Genomic DNA, 18,314 nt, shown 5'->3' on the forward strand with positions numbered 1-18,314 from the left:
ATTAATATCAAAGCAATGTTTCAATACCGGCACATCCACAAACCACAATCCTCCAGTCTCAGCCTCCCGAATGCTGAGATTATAAGCATGCGTCACTACACACAGCTTCCCAGCTATTTATTGTTTTAATTTTTGGTACTGGAGATGGAACCCAGGGGCCTTGTACCTCCATGCTACACATCCAGACCTATTTTATATTTTATTTGGAAACAGGGTCTCACTAAATTACTGATAGCCTCACTAAGCTGCTGAGACTGGCTTCGAACCTGCAATCCTCCTGTCTCAGCCTCCCAAATGCTGGGATTACAAACATGCATCACCATGCCGGTTCCCAGCTCTTTATTTTATTTTACTTTATATTATTATTATTATTTTATTTTATTTTTGTAGTGCTGGGAGTGGAACCCAGGGGCTTTTTCTACCTCTGGGCTATACTCCCAGACCTATTTTATACTTTGTTTGGAAACAGGGTGTCACTAAGTTCCTGAGAGCCTCACTAAGTAACTGAGGCTGGCTTCAATCCTCCTGTCTTAGCCTCCCAAGCACAGGGATCACAAGCTGCGCCACTACGCCCAGCTTATTATTCTTTATTCTGAAACAGGATCTCATTAAGATATAGAGAGCCTCATTAACTTGCTGAGGCTGGCCACAAATTGGAATTGTCTTGTTTCAGCCTCCCAAGTACTGGAATTACAAGTGTGTACCACCATGACTGGCTCAAATACATATATATTTAAAGAAAAAACAAAGGAAAATGTACCAAAATTGTAATAGTAGTGTCTCTGGTAGAAAGAATTATGGATGAGATTTTCTTTTTTTTTTTTATTTCTTTTTCTTTGCTTTAGCCAGATTTTGTACGTTGAATTTTTTTTTTTTTTTTTTTTTTTTTTTTTTTTTTTTTTTGGTGGTACTGGGGTTCCTGGAAGCCCTTCTACCTCCAGGCTACACTCCCAGATCTATTTTTTATATTTTTATTTGGAAACAGGGTCTCCTAAGCCAGCGCGCGTGACTGGCTTCGAACCTGAGCGATCCTCCTGTCTCTGCCTCCCAAGCGCGGGGATTACAAGCGTGCGCCACCACACCCGGCCTGAATGTGTATTATTTTTGTAACTGAAAAACATTTTATTTAAGTAATACAAATCTAGCCAGGCGTGGTGGTGCATGCTTGTAATCCTAGCACTTAGGAGGCTGAGACAGGATGATCACACAGGTTTGAAGCCACCCTCAGCTACTTAATGAGGCTCTCAGCAATTTAGTGAGACCCTGTTTCCAAATAAAATATAAAATAGGTCTGGGAGTATATCCCAGAGTTAGAAAAGCCCCTGGGTTCCAGCCCCAGTATGAAAGAAGGAAAGAAAGAAAGAAAGAAAGAAAGAAAGAAAGAAAGAAAGAAAGAAAGAAAGAAAGAAAGAAAGAGGAAGAGAGAGAGGGATGGAGGAAGGAAGGAAGGAAGGAAGGAAGGAAGGAAGGAAGGAAGGAAGGAAGGAAGGAAGGAAGGAAGGAAGATCTTAGCCAGGCATGGTAGCACATACTTGTAATCCCAGCATTTGGGGGCTGAGATGGATCATGGGAGGATCATGGTTCACAGACAACCTCAGCTACTTAGTGAGGCCCTTTGCAATTCAGTGAGACCCTGTTTAAAAAAAAAGAATAAAAAATAGGGCTGGGAGCCGGGCGTGGTGGTGCACGCTTGTAATCTCCGCGCTTGGGAGGCTGAGACAGGACGATTGCATGGTTTCGAAGCCAGCCTCAGCTACTTAGTGAGGCTTTCAGCAACTTAGTGAGACCCTGTTTCCAAATAAAATATAAAAAAAAAAGTCTGGGAGTATAGCCTGGAGGTAGAAAGCCTCTGGGTTCTACCCCCCGGTACCACCAAAAAAAAAAAAAAAAAAAATAGGGCTGGGGTGTAGCTCAGAGGTAGAACCCCCCTGGGTTCCATCCCCAGTACCATACACACACACAAAAGAAATATAAGTCATTTACCAGATGTCTGCTGATATTTTGGCAAATGTGGCAAATATAGTCTGAAAATAACAAGATCAAAACCCAGGCTCCACTGTGGGGCCAGCCCCTCCATGCCATTGTACAAATCTGATCTTTCTGGCCCTTGGTTCCACATCTGAAAAATAAGGAGACTAAAGGAACTGGTCTTCAAGTCTGGTGGGTTTCACACTCCCCACTGTAAGCTATAAGGATGCTACAAATCATTTTGCTGGAAAAGCTATTAGTTCATGTTGGATGAGGGGGGTAGGAGAGGTAACATTGTATTATTGTTATTAAATGTCACAGTCATATGGTAATTAAGAAAATAAAAATATGTGTATGAAGGTGGGCATGGTGGTGTACACTTATAATCCCATTACTTGGGAGGCTGAGACAAGAGGATTGAAGATCCATGGCCAGCCTCAGCTACTTAGTGAGATCCTATTTCAAAATAAAGAACAAAAAATAAGGCTGAGTGTGTAGCTTAAAGGTAGAATGCCCCCGGGTTCAATCCATAGTACTGCAAAAAAAAAAAAAAAAAAGAAAGAAAAAAGAAAGAAAGAAAGAAAAGAAAAAGGGTTTGACCTGAAACCTTTTACAGTAAGCATTTTTGAGTATTTTGTCATCTAATGTGAAATTTATAGTTAGTGTCCATTTGCTTATTAATGCTTATCTAAAAGTGAATTAATATGCCAGGCGTGATGGCACATGCTTGTAATCCCAATACTTGGGAGGCTGAGACAGGAGGATATCAGGTTCAAAGCTAACCTCAGCAGCTTAGTGAGACCCTGTTTCCAAGTAAAAAATATAAAATAGGTCTAGGGGTGTAGCCCAGTGGTGGAAGGCCCCTGGGTTCCATCCCTAGTACCACACACACACACACACACACACACACACACACACACACACGATAAAAAGTAAAAGTAAATTAATATTATTATTATCTGAATAGCATCCAATTTTTATGAAGCAAATCTTCACTCAGCAAGCCTGAGCTGGCCTTTGTTAGCTTATATACAAGAAGGAATTTGTTGCAAATTCACCTTTGGCCCTGTTGCTGGTGAGAAAGGAGAGATCCAGGCGCTCGCCTTCCCACTCTGATCCAGTCACGGTTGAGGGCATCGTGCATGGGGCACTTGGCTCTTTGCCTGTGGGAAAGGCACCGTGGCCAGGCTTGAGGAAGAGCTGGGTCTGGCCGTGCTCGGCAGCCCTGCCTGAAGCCAAGACCCAAGTCTCACTGGTCTCTGGCCACTGGACAGCGCCTGGCAGAAGGGGCAGACTTAACTCCTGTCTTCTGAGAGTAAATTTCAGGTTCCCCTGCTGGTATTAAATTCAACAAATTTTGTGAATGGGAATAAAGAAGAAACAGAGTAATGGCCTGACACTTGCATCTGGGTGGACGCCAGGGTGCCGGTGGGAAATGTGAGCACCACAGGACTGTGTTTCCATCGGGCCAGGCACGTGGGGTTTTGCTAAGGAGAGACCCACTGTCTATGCTCTCCCTTCAACTTGCCCACAGATTCCAGTAACTTGGCCAGGAAGAATGTGAGCTGCCCGGGAGCTGGCAATACGCCCCGTTCTACAGAATGGAACGTGCTGGGGGCCGTGTCTTCCCAAACAAAAGCTCTCCACTGTGTTCCAACCCACAGAAGTACACAAAATCCAAATTGTTTTTTTAGTAGTGGGAATTGAACTCAGTGACATTCTAACTCTGAGCTAGACCCAGCCCTATTTTTTATTCTTAATTTTGAAACAAGGTCTCACTTAAGTTGCAGAGTGCTGACCTAGAACCTTCAATCTTCATGTCTCAGCCTCCGGAGTACTGGGATTTTGACAAGGATGTGTCACCACTCCCAGCCACAAAATCCAACTTAATCAAATATTTTGTTTTTGCTGGGCATGGTGGCGCACGCTTGTAATCCCCGCACTTGGGAGGCAGAGACAGGAGGATCGCACAGGTTCGAAGACAGCCGCACGCGCTGGCTTAGGAGACCCTGTTTCCAAAATGAAAATGTAAAAAATAGGTCTGGGAGTATAGCCCGGAGGTAGAAGGGCTTCCAGGAACCCCAGAACCACTAAAAAAAAAAAAAAAAAAAAAAAAAAAAAATATATATATATATATATATATATATATATATATATACTGTTTGCTTTCTTTGATTTATTTATTTATTTATTTATTTATTTATTTATTTATTTTTGCAGGTCCGGGGATGGAACCCAGGGGCATTCAAACTTCAAGCTACACCTCCAGCCCTATTTTTTATCCTTTATTTTGAAACAGGGTCTCACTAAGTTGCAGAGGGCCTCACTAAGTAGCTGAAGTTGGCTGTGAACCACGATCCTCCTGTCTCAGCCTCCCAAATGCTGGGATTACAAGTGTGCACCACCATGCCTGGCTTACATATCTTATTTTGACTTATATTTCCTTGGCAGAGACCATGTCTCAGAATGTACCAAGGACATCCTCACCCTTCAGTAAATATTTATCAGCTAAAACATCCACAGCTTATCGCACTCTGATGAATGAGCTGGATCAAATTGCTGAGTGTTAATACCTTCAGACAGAAGGAGTTTGTAGCCGGACAAGGAAATGGGTCTGCTTAGCCCTGGAAGACATTCCAGGGGTTTATTCAAAATAGATATAGCCTGAATTTCCCATGAGTTGTGTAGCCTGTGTCTTTGTGAAATGGGGGCAAGGCGGTCCTGAAGCAAGTTTCCTTCTGGTTAGATCCCAACTGGCCCTAAGGCTGGACACCGTGGTGCAAGGTGGCTGAGAGGAGGATGGCAGGTTGAAGGCCAGCCTCCGCAACTTAATGAGACCCTGTTTCCAAATAGAAAATAAAATAAGGCTGGGAGTGTAGCTCAGAGGTAGAATGTCCCACCATGAAAAATCAATAAACATAAAAAATATAACAAAGATCCTGACACCAACAAGAATGTATTTGTATTTCTACCTTGCTTGGTTCCCCAAAGAACGATCATAACAGGTTTCTCCCCTTGGGTAGGTGTAGACAGCCTTCCCCGGCAGGGAGAAGAATGTGCCACAGTCTACAAAGAGTTACAAAATAGTTGGGGGGGGGGCCTAGGCTGAGCTTCGCCCTGAAGATGTACAGGGTTTTGTTTTGGTGGTGTTGTGTTTTGTTTTGTTTTGTTTTGTTTTGTTTGGACCTTCAACCCAGGCCTCGGCAGCAGGTGGTCTACCACTGAGCTAAGACTGCAGCCCAGCCAGGGGCAGGATTCTGAAGAAAAGCAGAGAAAGGACGGTTCAGGCAGAGAAACAGCACGTGCCATAGGAGAAGCCCAGGAAACCCCATCTTAACTCCCAGTTGCCAATCTCTTGTATTTCAGAGGAAAACCAGCCGGTTTCTGAAAGGCGAAGACAGAGACAAAGTGAGCAGCAGGAGCGCGGGCTCAGACACTGGCGCGTCCCGACCCACCGAGGAACCCCAGGTCCCCTCGGGGCAGTGCTGGGGCTCTGAGGCCCGGCCGCCCCTGCGCAGCAGCTTCTCGGGGCTCAGCAGCAGTGACAGCGTCCTCCGGGAGCTAGATGATGGACAATTGGACCAGGAAGATGGGGTGACCCAGGTCACTTGCATGTGAGCCTCCAGTTGAAGCATTGGAGGCCTTGTGAATATAGTTTTTAAAACAACTGCCAACTGACTATGTTGTATGACTTGACCTGCATGTAATATTTTTGAATTTTTTTCAGCCTTTCCTCTAATCTAGGGAAACTTTGGCTCAATCTCCCAGACAAGAAAGAATAACCAACATGTTTATAAATCTAGAATCATGTTTATACTTCTCTCTACTAAAACATCTAAGCAGATGTCCCATTAGGTTATGAAGCAATAACCTACGTCAGTTTCTTATGAATGTACAAAATACACGTTTTTTAATCATTCCTGTTAAGAAGACTGAATATCCCAACCAGTATTTTATCTAATTAGAGAGTTCTCAGGAAGTTACAGAAAATTACTTAAGCTGAAAAGTAATTTCTCTCTCTCTTGCTCTCTCTCTCTCTTTTCTTCCACACACACACACATACACACACACACACACACACACACACACACACACACACACACGGCTGACTAATGCCCATTTCCTGAATATAACAATCTGCCAGGTGTGGTGGTGAATGCCTACAATCCCATTGCTTAGGAGGCCAACAGGAGGATCAACCCCTTAGGGGGTCCCAGGACAGCCTCAGCAATTTAGGGAGGCTCTCAGCAACCCAGTGAGATCTGTTTCAAAATAAGGGCTGGGGATGTAGCTTGGAGGTAGAATGACCTGGAGTTGTCCCCAGTACAAAGAAAAAAAATTCAATAGAGAACTCACAATCTCAACACCTTAGGAGACAGACTTAATTTTCTTTTAAATTGCAAATATTGTGGAGAGGGGAAAAAATGCCATCTTCAAGTGGAAACTTATCATCTACATTTAAGTTATGCTTTTATTTTGACTCCCTTAACCAGAAGAACATTGAAACCCAGACTGTTCATCCCTGTAGGAGTAGAAGGTGCTCACAGGGCGTGTGGTGTGCGTGGTGGTCTAGCCTGTCCATTTCCGCTTTCCTTTTCCTGCAGACAGGGACACCTTTGCCTTGCCCCAGTCTATAACAGGGAAAGGGGAATATTCTGCAAAATAGGTTTTCATTTATATATGAAAAGCTGACTTTGAAAGGGGGAACCTTCAAGTAAATTACAACCAACATTGCCATTGGTGAATTCAGCCGATTATATATTTTTCATTAGGATTGATGTTGACATTGTAAGATCATTTGAATAATAAAATGTAATTTGTTATTGGGCTATCATTTTACTGAAACATTCATGTTTTATACATATGACAGATAAGTATTACATGTTATCAACTATATAGTGTAGTCAGATGTGGTGGCACACACTTGTAATACCAGTACTTAGGAGGCTGAGACAGGAGGATTGTGCAGGTTCAAAGTCAGCCTCAACTACTTAGGTTCTCAGCAACTTAGTGAGACCCTGTTTCCAAATAAAATATAAAATAGGTCTGGGGCCGGGTGTGGCAGCCCACACTTATAATCCCAGAATTCAGAAGGCTGAGACTGTTGGATCACGGTTCGCAGACAGCCTCAGCTACTTAGTGAGACCCTCTACAACTTAGTGAGACCCTGTTTCAAAAAAATAAAGAATAAACTGGGTGTGGTGGCGCACGCTTGTAACCTCCGGGCTTGAGAGGCTGAGACAGTAGGATTGCTCAGGTTCGAAGCCAGCCTCAGCTACTTAGTGAGGCCCTTCAAAACTTAGTGAGACCCTGTTTCAAAATAAAGAATAAAAAACAGCTGGGCATGGTGGCGCACACTTATAATCCCAGCATTTGGAAGGCTGAGGCTAGAGCATTGCGGTTCACGGACAGCCTCAGCTACTTAGTGAGGCCCTCTGTAACTTAGTGAGACCCTCTGTCAAAAAATAAAGAATAAACTGGGCGTGGTAGCACACACTTGTAATCCCAGCATTTGATAGTCTGAGACAGAAGCATTGCAGTTCACGGACAGTCTCAGCTAATTAGTGAGCCCCTCTGCAACTTAGTGAGACCCTGTTTCAAAATAAAGAATAAAAAATAGGGCAGGGAGTGTAGCTTGGGGGTTGAATGCCCCTGGGCTCCATCCCCAAACACCCCCCCCAAAAAAAACACAATGCTAGAAGTGTCACTGGGAGGTAGAATGCCCCTGGGTTCCATCCCCAGGACCACACACACACACACACACACACAAAAAAAAAAAAAAAAAAAAAAAAAAAAAAAAAAAAGAGGAAGAAGGAAAATCTTAAACCAGGCTGGTGCCACACACTTATAATCTCAGTACTAGGGCGGCTGAGACAGGAGGATCACAAGATCGAAGCCAGCCTCAGCAGCTTAGTGAGGCTCTCAGCAACTTAGTGAGACCCTGTTTCCAAATAAAATATAAAATAGGTTGGGGTGTAAAAAATAAAATAATAACATAAAAATAAAATAGGCCGGGTGTGGTGGCGCATGCATGCTTGTAATCCCCGCACTTGGGAGGAGGAGACAGAAGGATGGCGCAGGTTCTAAGCCAGCCTTGCTGGTTTAAGAAACCCTGTTTCCAAATAAAAATATAAAAATAAGTCTGAGTGTAGCCCGGAGGTAAAAGGGTTTCCACAAACCCCAGTACCACCAAAAATAAATAAACACAATAAAAAGTAAAATAGGGCTGGGGGTGTAGCTTGGAGGTAGAATGCCTCTGGGTTCAATTTCCAGCATGACAACAATAAATAAATATAATTGTAGATTGGAGGTAGACTGCCCTGGGTTCAATCCCTAGTACCAAAAACAAAAGCTATAATGAAAAGTGGGTGTGCAGGTCCTCTGGCCATAAGCCTCTGGCGCTTTTGTCTTAGCTCTCAATAACTACTTGTTAGTTCCATCCCATTTGGATGGAATGTCACCTTGTTGCCTATCTTTCAAGGGCAAATCATTCACACAAAGACCTGGGGAGGCCGCCCCTGAGCAGAGGAGAAGCTCCGTCCAGGTCACGACTGCTCCCTCAGCAGAGGGCCACCCTCAAAGAGTCTAGGGCTTTCTGGAGTCTTGAGACATCCATAGAAGGAGGAAGCAAAGGAACAGTTGATCCAAACCATAGCTGTCACCAAGTCACAAACCATGGGGAGCAGGTGTCTATGTATTCAAGTATCAGTGTGCCAGATGTTTTCCTTTCTTCCTGGAGTAGCCGCGGCCTGGCCTCACTTCCCTAGCCTATCCTCTACCCCACCTCTGGGCTAGAACCCTTTCCCTCAGCATAAAGTATATAGGGATTGCTCCTTTTTGTTTTATTTTTTGTGGTACTGGAGATAAAACCCAGGGGCATTCTACCTCCGAGCTATATCCCCAGCCCTATATTTTATTTTTTATTTTGAAACAGGTTCTCACTGAGTTGCAAAGGGCCTGAATAGCTGAGGCTGTCTGTGTACCGTGATCCTCCTGTCTCAGCCTCAAAAATGCTAGGATTACAAGTGTGCACCACCACGCCCGGCAAGGGATTGCTCTTTCTTAATTCCTCAGAGCTCCAGAGTAGCCAGGTACAGAAAGACTCGATTCTGAGAGAAAATCAAATAAACTGCTAACAATGGCAAGAGTCTGGGACCAGCCGGGAGGAGCAGCACACACCTGTAATCCTAGTACTTGGGAAGCTGAGACAGGAGGATCACAGGTTTGTCCCCAGCCTCAGCAACCTAGAGAGACCCTGTTTCAAAAACAACAACAACAATAATAAAAAATTATAAGAAAAAAAAGAGCTGAGGGTATAGCTTGGAGGTAGAAAGCCCCTGAACTCAATCCCCAGTACCAAAAAAAAAAAAAAGCCAGGCGTGTCGACGCATGCTTGTAATCCCTGCACTCCAGAGGCTGAGACAGGAGGATCACACATGTTCGAAGCCAGCCTCAGCTACTTAGTGAGGCTCTCAGCAACCTAGTGAGACCCTGTTTCCAAATAAAATATAAAAAAAGGTCTGGGAGTATAGCCCAGAGGTAGAAAACCTCTGGGTTCCACTCCCAGTACCACCACCAAAAAAAAAAAAGAAAAAAAAAATCAACTGGATCCATGTTGAATAAAAATTTACTAGTAGAAATGTAGAAAACCTGGCTAAATGCTTCCTTCAGTAGTGGTACTGAAACATGGGTTTCTTGAGAGGAAACCCGGCGTTTCCTCGAGATGAAACGGAGTTCCTTAAGAAGGAACTCAACATTTCCTTACCGGGTTCTTGTCTACAGTGAGCGAAGAATGACACCCACAGACCTCAGGAAGGGGAGTAAAAGGTTTATTGGAAGCAGCAGGGAATGGGGGAAGGGTGGCTGAACACCCCAAAGGGGCTGGAACTCTGGGTCCAGCAGCTGCCTTCAGGACAATACTTGAGAGTAGCCCAAGCCGAATTGCCTTCAGGTGCAGGCTGCTTTCTTCCAGAGTCCGCACGGTCTGCCAGAAGGGAATTGAGAAAAGTGGCCAAACACCCCAAAGGGGCGGTCGGAACTCCAGGGTCCAGTAGCTGTCTTCAGAGTCACTACCCGAGTGTCGCCCGAGCCAAGTGCCCATCAGTTGCAAACTACTTTCTCCCAGAGTCCACGCGATCTGCCAGAAAAGAGATACAGGCCACCCCTAGGGGCCTGGTCAGCCTTGATGTCCAGCAGAGGCCTTCAGGTCACTACTCAAGAGTTGCCTGAGCCACGTGCCCTCAGATGCACTCTGCCTTCTCTCAGGGCCAACACGACCTGCGAGAGAGAGAGAACAGTCCCCCAAAAGGGGAGGGGGTTCCGAGAGGGAAAGCTCCAATTTGCCATCCGACTAAGGTGGAAGGCCTGATCGTTTGCGACCTCTTTTGGTTAGGGTGACTTTGGGAATTCTGGGAAGCAGCTCTCAGGATTTGCATAGGGTATTTGCAAGTCCTTTGAAGGGTCTCATCTCCTTTCATTCAGTAGGAGTGTCCTGCTTGCTCTGTGCTGGCTCCTGGGTTTGTTGATTAGTAAACTGATGGCTTTTGTGAAGCTCTGATCCTTCTTATCTCTGAGCCTTTGGAATTTCAGGTATTCGTCACCCCTCAGGAAACTCAGGAAATTAACTTTTTTCTACTGAGGCCTTTTCCCTATCTGCCTATTTCCTTTCTACCTCCTCAGTACAGACACTTAAGAAACATTTGCTTGACAATTTATCATACCTTGAGGGTGGGGTGTGTGTGTGTGTGTGTGTGTGTGTGTGTGTGTGTGTGTGTTTACTGGGGAACCAGAGGATTGTACCTCCGGGCTATACCTGCATCCCTATTTTATTACTTTGAAATGGGGTCTCACCACTTGCTGAGGCTGTCCTCAAACCCGTGATCCTCCCATCTTAGCCTCTCAAGTACCAGGATTAAAGGTGTGCACTACCACACCCTGCAAGTAGGGTATATTTTATTTATGCAACAGCCTACAGTTTACAGAAGCAAGTCTGACAGATAAGCTCTACTAATATGGTAGCTGAGGTAGAAAATCAGGCAAAATTCTAAAAGAGTTTGTCTTATTTCTAGTGGAGCTCATAAGGTTTTTGTGTGGACAAAAATCAGTTCCAAAAATGTTTGAGCATCAGCCGGGCGTGGTGGCGCACGCTTGTAATCCCCGCGCTTGGGAGGCAGAGACAGGAGGATCGCGCAGGTTCGAAGCCAGCCGCGGCGCTGGCTTAGGAGACCCTGTTTCCAAATAAAAATGTAAAAATAGGTCTGGGAGTGTAGCCCGGAGGTAGAAGGACTTCCAGGAACCCCAGTACCACCAAAAAAAAAAAAAAAAAGTTTGAGCATCAAAATCATATGTACAGATCGAGATAACTCATTCTCAAACCAGGCGTGGTGGTGCACGCCTGTAATTTCAGTACTTGGGGAGCTGAAACTGGAGGACTGCAGGTTTGAGGCCAACCTCAGAAACTTAGGGAGACTCAGCAACCTACTGAGATCTGGTTTCAAATAAAAAAAAAAGAGTTGGGGATGTAGCTCAGAGTTAGAATGCCCCTGGGTTAAATCCTCAGTATCAAAACAAAAAACAAGAAACTCTGAATACTATATAAAACAAGCATAAGACCAGAAGTAAGTTCCTTGGTTTTATTTTTGCTTCATTTATCTCAGACCTGGAGCTGGAGAAGCTGCAACCTGGAAGCGCCACTGTTGGAGACCACAAAGCCCTTCCAAGTAAAACAGCAAGTATTTAGATAAAAACCACCCTACTGGAGCCAAACACCACAGAAAAGCTGGTGGCCCCAGCCACCCACAGCACAAAGGATTCTGACCTCAGCAGCCCTCCCCGGCCAGTAGCAAGCCCTCAACCCTGACCCACAGTGTTGGTGGGGCTCCAGGGGTGTCAGAGGAGGCTAGCTAGAGGCGGGACTTCAGTGCCACTCCCACTGTCAATGGGCACCACCCAGCCAGGGAGAGGACCTTCCTCTTCCACCTGGCACTAACTAGGCTGTTAGTAGCCTTCTCCCTGCTGGGGTGGTGTCTGAAAAAGTCAACCAACACAGAAGCCATAAATAACCCAGAGTGAGTCTTTTTTTTTTTTTTTTTTTTTTTTTTGCTGGTCTGGGGATGGAACCCAGGGGCATTCAACCTCTGAGATACAACCCCTGCCCTATTTTTTATTCTTTATTTTGAAACAGGGTCTAAGTTGCAGAGGGCCTCACTAAGTAGCTGAAGCTGTCTGCAAACCGCGATCCTCCAGTCTCAGCCTCCTGAATGCTGGGACTACAAGCATGCCCGGCTCCCTCATGATTAAACCATAGTTAAAGCATAAAGGCCACTAGAGCCTTCGGCCTTAGAAGCATGTAGACTTAGGAGCACAGCAAGACAATAAAAGCCTGTAGCTCTACAAATATATAAAAAACAATTAAGACCACAGTGGCTCTGCCTGGCTGTAAAGATAGCAAGGGCCTCATGCCCTGCTCTTAGAAATTATACACAGGCTGTAATCAGGGCCTGTTTCCTTCCTATTATTTGTGACTTGGCCTTGGTATGGGAAAGACAAACTCTGTGTTACTTCAAAGCCCCCATAGTTGATGAGCAACCAATATTGCCTAATTTTTATAATGAAGGTGGGAACCAGGTAGATTACTGACTCCTACATTTAGTAAGTGTACTGCCCAGAGACAAAGAGGCACCACTTGGCTAAGAAATAAGTCACTAGTCCGTTGTCTTGGTAATGCTGATAAGAACATACCAATAAAAAAACAACAACAATTATATTTTAAGGTCAAGGTCTAGGAGCATGCAGCGATTTCCATTTTGGGGGCTCTCCAGTGTGCCTTCCAGGCATGCTGTTTTTCTTCTCATACTATTTTCTACTGATTTTATAAAACTTGTTAAAGCTATACCAACTTATCTATTAGTTTCAATTTCCCTACTCAACAAATTCTAATAGAGAAAAAAAGCCCACAGCACCTTTACAACCATAACAGAAAGGAGACAAATTTGGAAAGGGAAAATATAATGGTTTTTGTTTGTTTTTGTTGTAATCAGAATTAGCATTCCGCCTCCGAACTATACCCCCAGCCCTATTTTTTACGTTTTTAAAATTTTATTTGGCCGGGCATGGTGGCACACGCTTATAATCCCCGCGCTTGGGAGACAGAGACAGGAGAATCGCGCTGGTTCAGAGCCAGTCTCACTGGTTTAAGAGACCGTTTCCACATAAAAAAGTTAAAAAATAGATCTGGGAGTATAGCCCGTGGGAGTGTATCCCGGAGGTAGAAGGGCTTCCAGGAACCCCAGTACCACCAAAAAAAAAAAAAAAAAACCCAACAAAACAATAAAATTTTATTTATTTCTTGGTGGTAACTCGGGGCTGAACCGAGGGGCTCTCTACCTCTAAACAATACTCCCAGACCTATTTTTATATTTTATTTGGAAACAGGGTCTCACTAAGTAGCTGAGGCTGGCTTCGAACCTATGCAATCCTCCTGTCTCAGCCTCCCAAATACTGGGATTACAAGTGTGAGCCAACATATCTGGCTTTTTTTGTGTGTGTGTGGTACTAGGGATGGAATTCAGGGGCATTCTACCTCCAAGCTATACTTCCTGCTCTATTATTCTTTATTTTGAAACAGGGTCTGAGTTGCAGAGAACTTCACTAAGTAGCTGAGGCTGGCCACAAACCTGTGATCTTCTTGTCTCAGCCTCCCAAGTACCGGCATTACAATTTTGTTAAGAGTTTGGGGGAACTGTTCCCAGGGACCTCTGTTAGGCTCCCAGGAAACTGTTCCCATAAACGTGGGTCCTTGTCCAGGACTAGGATGGATATACACTAGTCCGAACTCTTGCTAAAAACTTAGATGGCAGGGTGTGGTGGCTTACGCTTTTAATCCCCCTGCTTGGTAGGCAGAGACAGAAGGATCGCGCTGGTTCGAAGCCAGCCTTGCTGGCTTAAGAGACCCTGTTTCCAAATAAAAAGTATAAAATGGTCTGGGAGTGTAGCCCGGAGATAGAAGGGCTTCCAAGAACCCCAGGAGCACCAAAAGAAAAAAAAAAAAAAAATATATATATATATATATATATACATATATATATATATATGTATAAATAAAATATATATACGAATACACACACACACACACACACACACACACACACACACACACACACACACACATATATGGTCTGGGAGTGTAGCCCAGGGGTAGAAGGGTTTCCAGGAACCCCAGTACCACACACACACACACAAAAAAAAAAAAAAAAAAAAAAAAATTTAAATTAAATGAGTTTATTATTACAAAGATAGAAATACAGAAGATAATTACAGCCCTATACTCTTAGGATAGTATGGGGGGTAGCCCAAAACAAAGTCACCAACAATTGTTACGGTTGTAACTGTTATGGCACCATTAGAAAGAGGGAAAGATAAGAGCTTAGAGTAAAGCACTATGCCACAAAGTGACATAGTGAGATGACCCGAAACAAAGTCACCGAAGATTCCTGGACACAAGTATTTTTATAACCAGTCTCCTGACCAGACTAGATCCACCCTTTCTCTGGGGCAGGGGAACAGGTCTTTTGATAGACCAGCTAGGTCTCCCGCACATCCTTGAGAAAGTTCACTTCTCTTAGAAATGTAAAAAGACCTTAGGCTTTTGGGCTCCTTCTATTCTCTTGCTAATTATCCTTGGCCCTGGAAATCTGCAGACCTTTCCTTGAAGCTCCTGGCATTTTACTACCAAAGATGTATTTTGAAAATTGAAAATCTTTCCCAAAACTGGTACATTAATATATTTTGAAGCCTCTTCCCAATACTGGTACAAATTTAGCCTATGCAAGGCTAATATATAGTTTAAAAATTTTGGAGCTGAAAGCCAGGAATGGTGGCCTACACTTGTAATCCCAGCAATTTGGGAAGCTGAGACAGGAGGATCGCAGTTCATGGACAGCCTCAGCTACTTAGTGAGGTCCTTTGCAACTCAGTGAGACCCTGTCTCAGAATAAATAATAAAAAATAGGTGGCGCATGCTTGTAATCCCAACGCTTTGGAGGCTGAGACAGGAGGACCTTTACAGGTTTGAAGCTAGCCTCAGCTACTTAGTAAGGCTCTCAGCAACTTAGTGAGACCCAGTTTCCAAATAAAGTATAAAACTAAGTCTGGGAGGATAGCCTGGAGGTAGAAAAGCCCCTGGGTTCTACCTCCAGTACCACAAAATAGGGAGTCCAGACCTACTTCATCCCTGCAGTGTGAGCCCCCTCAAAGGGGATTCTATAAAGAACTGTAAAACCCACAAGGGCTCCCACTCCCTGGGACACAGACTCACTCTCTCGCTCCAGATTGTCAGTGCTTTCCCTCCAATTTGTATCCCTCACTTTCCTAAAAAAACCTGTCTCTGACCAGCGTGTGCTGAAATTCTTTTCTGCCACTTAAGGCAATAGCCCCATAGAATGATCGTATTTTCCCATGACATAAAAATAACAATATGATGCCGGGTGTGGTAATGCCCACTTGTAATCCCCACACTTGGGAGGCTGAGACAAGAGGATTGCACAGGATTGAAGCCAGCCTCAGCTACTTAGTGAGACCCTGTTTCCAAATAAAGTATAAAAATAGGTCTGGGAGTATAGCCTGGAGGTAGAAAAGCCCATGGATTCCACCCTTAGTACAACAAAAAATTTAAAAAAAATAGCGAGGTGTGGTGGTTTGTTTATAATCTCGGTATTGGAGAGGCTGAGACAGGAGGATTGCAGGTTCACGGCCAGCCTCAGATACTTAGTGAGGCCCTCAGTAACTTAATGAGATCTTGTTTCAAAATAAAGAATAAAAAAATTAGGCTAGGGATGTGGCTCAGAGGTAAAATGTCACTGGGTTCCATCTCCAGTACTGCAAACAAAATAAAAAATAAATAAAAATAAAATAGGGCTGGGAATGGAGCTTGGAAATAGAACGCACGCACGCACACACACACGAGCTGCATTTGTACATATTTGGTCTGCTGTGGGAGGAAATCTGGTACCCACAAAGGTCTTAAACTTGATTTGACGTGTTGGGAAGCTCCAGGCGAAGATCTCAGATGGTGAGAGCAGTAGAGGCCGCGGCAGAACCTGAGATGTGGAGCGCAGGGTGGCACAGGCACTGCAAGAGAGCAGGCATAGGGAACGCACAAGGATGATTGTATCTTCCCCTGTAGGTAGAACATTTGCACCAAGAGAAATGTGTCCTTAGGCTGGCCTCCCTTTTATTGCCATCAATACCATTTCCAAGCTACCTGTCTTAGACCCTTTTCATGTTGCGTTCTTTTTTTTTTCTTTTGGTGGTACTGGGGATTAAACCCAGAATTCTACTGCCAAATTACATCCCCAGCCCAATTTTGTGTGTGTGTGTGTGTGTGTGTGTGTGTGTGTGTGTGTGTGTTGTGGTACTGGGGAATAAACCCAGGGGCATTCTACCCCCAAGCCCTATTTTCTATTCTTTATTTTGAAACAGGGTCTCACTAAGTTGCAGAGGGCCTCACTAAGTAGCTGAGACTGTCGGCGAACCGCAATCCTCCGGTCTGAGCCTCCTGAATGCTGGGATTACAAGCGTTTGCCACCATGCCCAGCTAATCCTTTTTATTTCAAACACTACTTATAAGGGAAGTATGGGGAATAAAAATGTTATGTGCATAAATGGATGTATCACTATAACTCACTATTATGTAAATTACAATGTATCAATTGAAAGATTTTTAAAAAATCACTTATGCCTGGGCATGGTGTCCCAAGCTTGTAATTCCACCATTTGGGAAGCTGAGACTGGAGGATCCTGGTTCGTGGCCAGCCTCAGCTACTTAGTGAGGCTCTTTGCAACTCAGTGAGACCCTGTTTCAAAATAAATAATAAAAAATAGGGCTGGAGGTGTAGCTCAGAGGTCGAATGCCCCGGGGTTCCATCCCCCGTACTGAAAAAAACAATCACTTACGTACATGTACATCCCCCCCACCCCCAGGTCTGAGGATGGAACCCAGGGCCATTCGACCTCCAAACTATACCACCTACCCGATTCTTTTTTTTTTTATTCTTTATGTTTGAAACAGGGCCTCACTAAGTTGTGCAGGGCCTCACAACTAGCTGAGGCTGTCTACGAACCATGAACCTCTGGTCTCAGCCTCCTGAATGCTGAGATTGCAAGCGTGCACCACCATGCCCAGTTTACATGTACATTTTCAAAATTCTGTAGAGTACTAGGGAAAAGTAGGAAATATTTCATTAGGTTTTACCCAGTTTAGTCAATCAACTGCAATAAATAAAAGTCAATATGAATACAAAGCAAGACTACAAACTGATGTTTTCTTTTGGAGATCTTTTTTATGATCAATTCCAAATACACAGTACAAGAAGGATGGAATGAGAAAAAAAAAAAGTCCTATTTTATTTCCCTGTTAACACTAAGCCATATATTCAAATGTGTCTCAAGACCTTCCAGATGACTAATCCTAGTCACTACCTTAATTTGAATGTTCACTAATCAAGCAACAGAAATCCACTGTGAGACAGCATCTAGATAGAATAGCTACATTGCCATATATAATTTATTAATTTAGTAGTTTAAAACCTCAATATTTAGCAAGTATGCTTAATATTACTATTCCCACTGGTTTATAGTGGCATTAATATAAATGCATAATTTCAAAGTCAATATTCCTTTCACTGTGAACATAAAACTTCAAAAATAGTTGTAGGTTTGGTACAGTAATGACTAGCTGCTGGGATAGTACTATCCAAAACTAAAAGATGGGCAGGCTTGGAAAGGTATAAACTTTACATACACACTCAGTATGTATGGTATTTCCCATACTTTTCTATACATACTTGTAATACAATATAAATTATTTTCCTCAAATCTGAAAAAACGATCAAGACGAACACGCTTTCATCTTCATTTCAAAATAACCCTTTTAAATGAAAAAGAAGTTCCTGGGGTTGTTAAATCTGGTCAAGAGGCGGCTCTTAACTATTTTCATCATCACACGCACTAGTTTTATCCTACCCTAGTGCCTCATTGCAACCAATATGGCAACAAGACCTGAACATGTTATAAAAAACTTTGTCCAACAGATTATAAAATTGCTAAGTCTGCACTTGAATACTTCTTAAGACAATGAATTATAACAAAGTGCAAAAAACCATGACCATTCATCAACACCATTGGAATCTGTGAATTATTGCATTTAATCTCACCTGTGCATTTAATTCAAACACAAACTTTTGAGGAGGGGGCAAAAAATAAATATTATAGTATTTATTCACCTCTATTTAATGCTGCTAGGATTAGATAAAAAGATTAATATAACTAACAAGACCTTAAAAACTATT

At 43.6% G+C, this 18,314-nt stretch overlaps 1 protein-coding gene across 1 annotated transcript in view; it reads left to right on the forward strand.

Annotated features, from left to right (window-relative positions):
• RFTN2 (raftlin family member 2) overlaps nucleotides 1-5,586 on the forward strand; it is a gene marked incomplete at its 3' end in the record, with an annotated part of 67,352 nt that extends 61,766 nt beyond the window's left edge. Inside the window, exon 9 of the mRNA XM_080689097.1 lies at nucleotides 5,335-5,586. Within this exon, the coding sequence (XP_080545223.1) occupies nucleotides 5,335-5,586 (252 nt within the window). The remainder of the gene's footprint in view (nucleotides 1-5,334) is intronic.
• Nucleotides 5,587-18,314: the final 12,728 nt, after the last annotated feature.

Source organism: Muscardinus avellanarius (genome assembly GCF_963383645.1).
Source record: "Muscardinus avellanarius genome assembly, chromosome: 2".
Classification (NCBI taxonomy): domain Eukaryota; kingdom Metazoa; phylum Chordata; class Mammalia; order Rodentia; family Gliridae; genus Muscardinus; species Muscardinus avellanarius.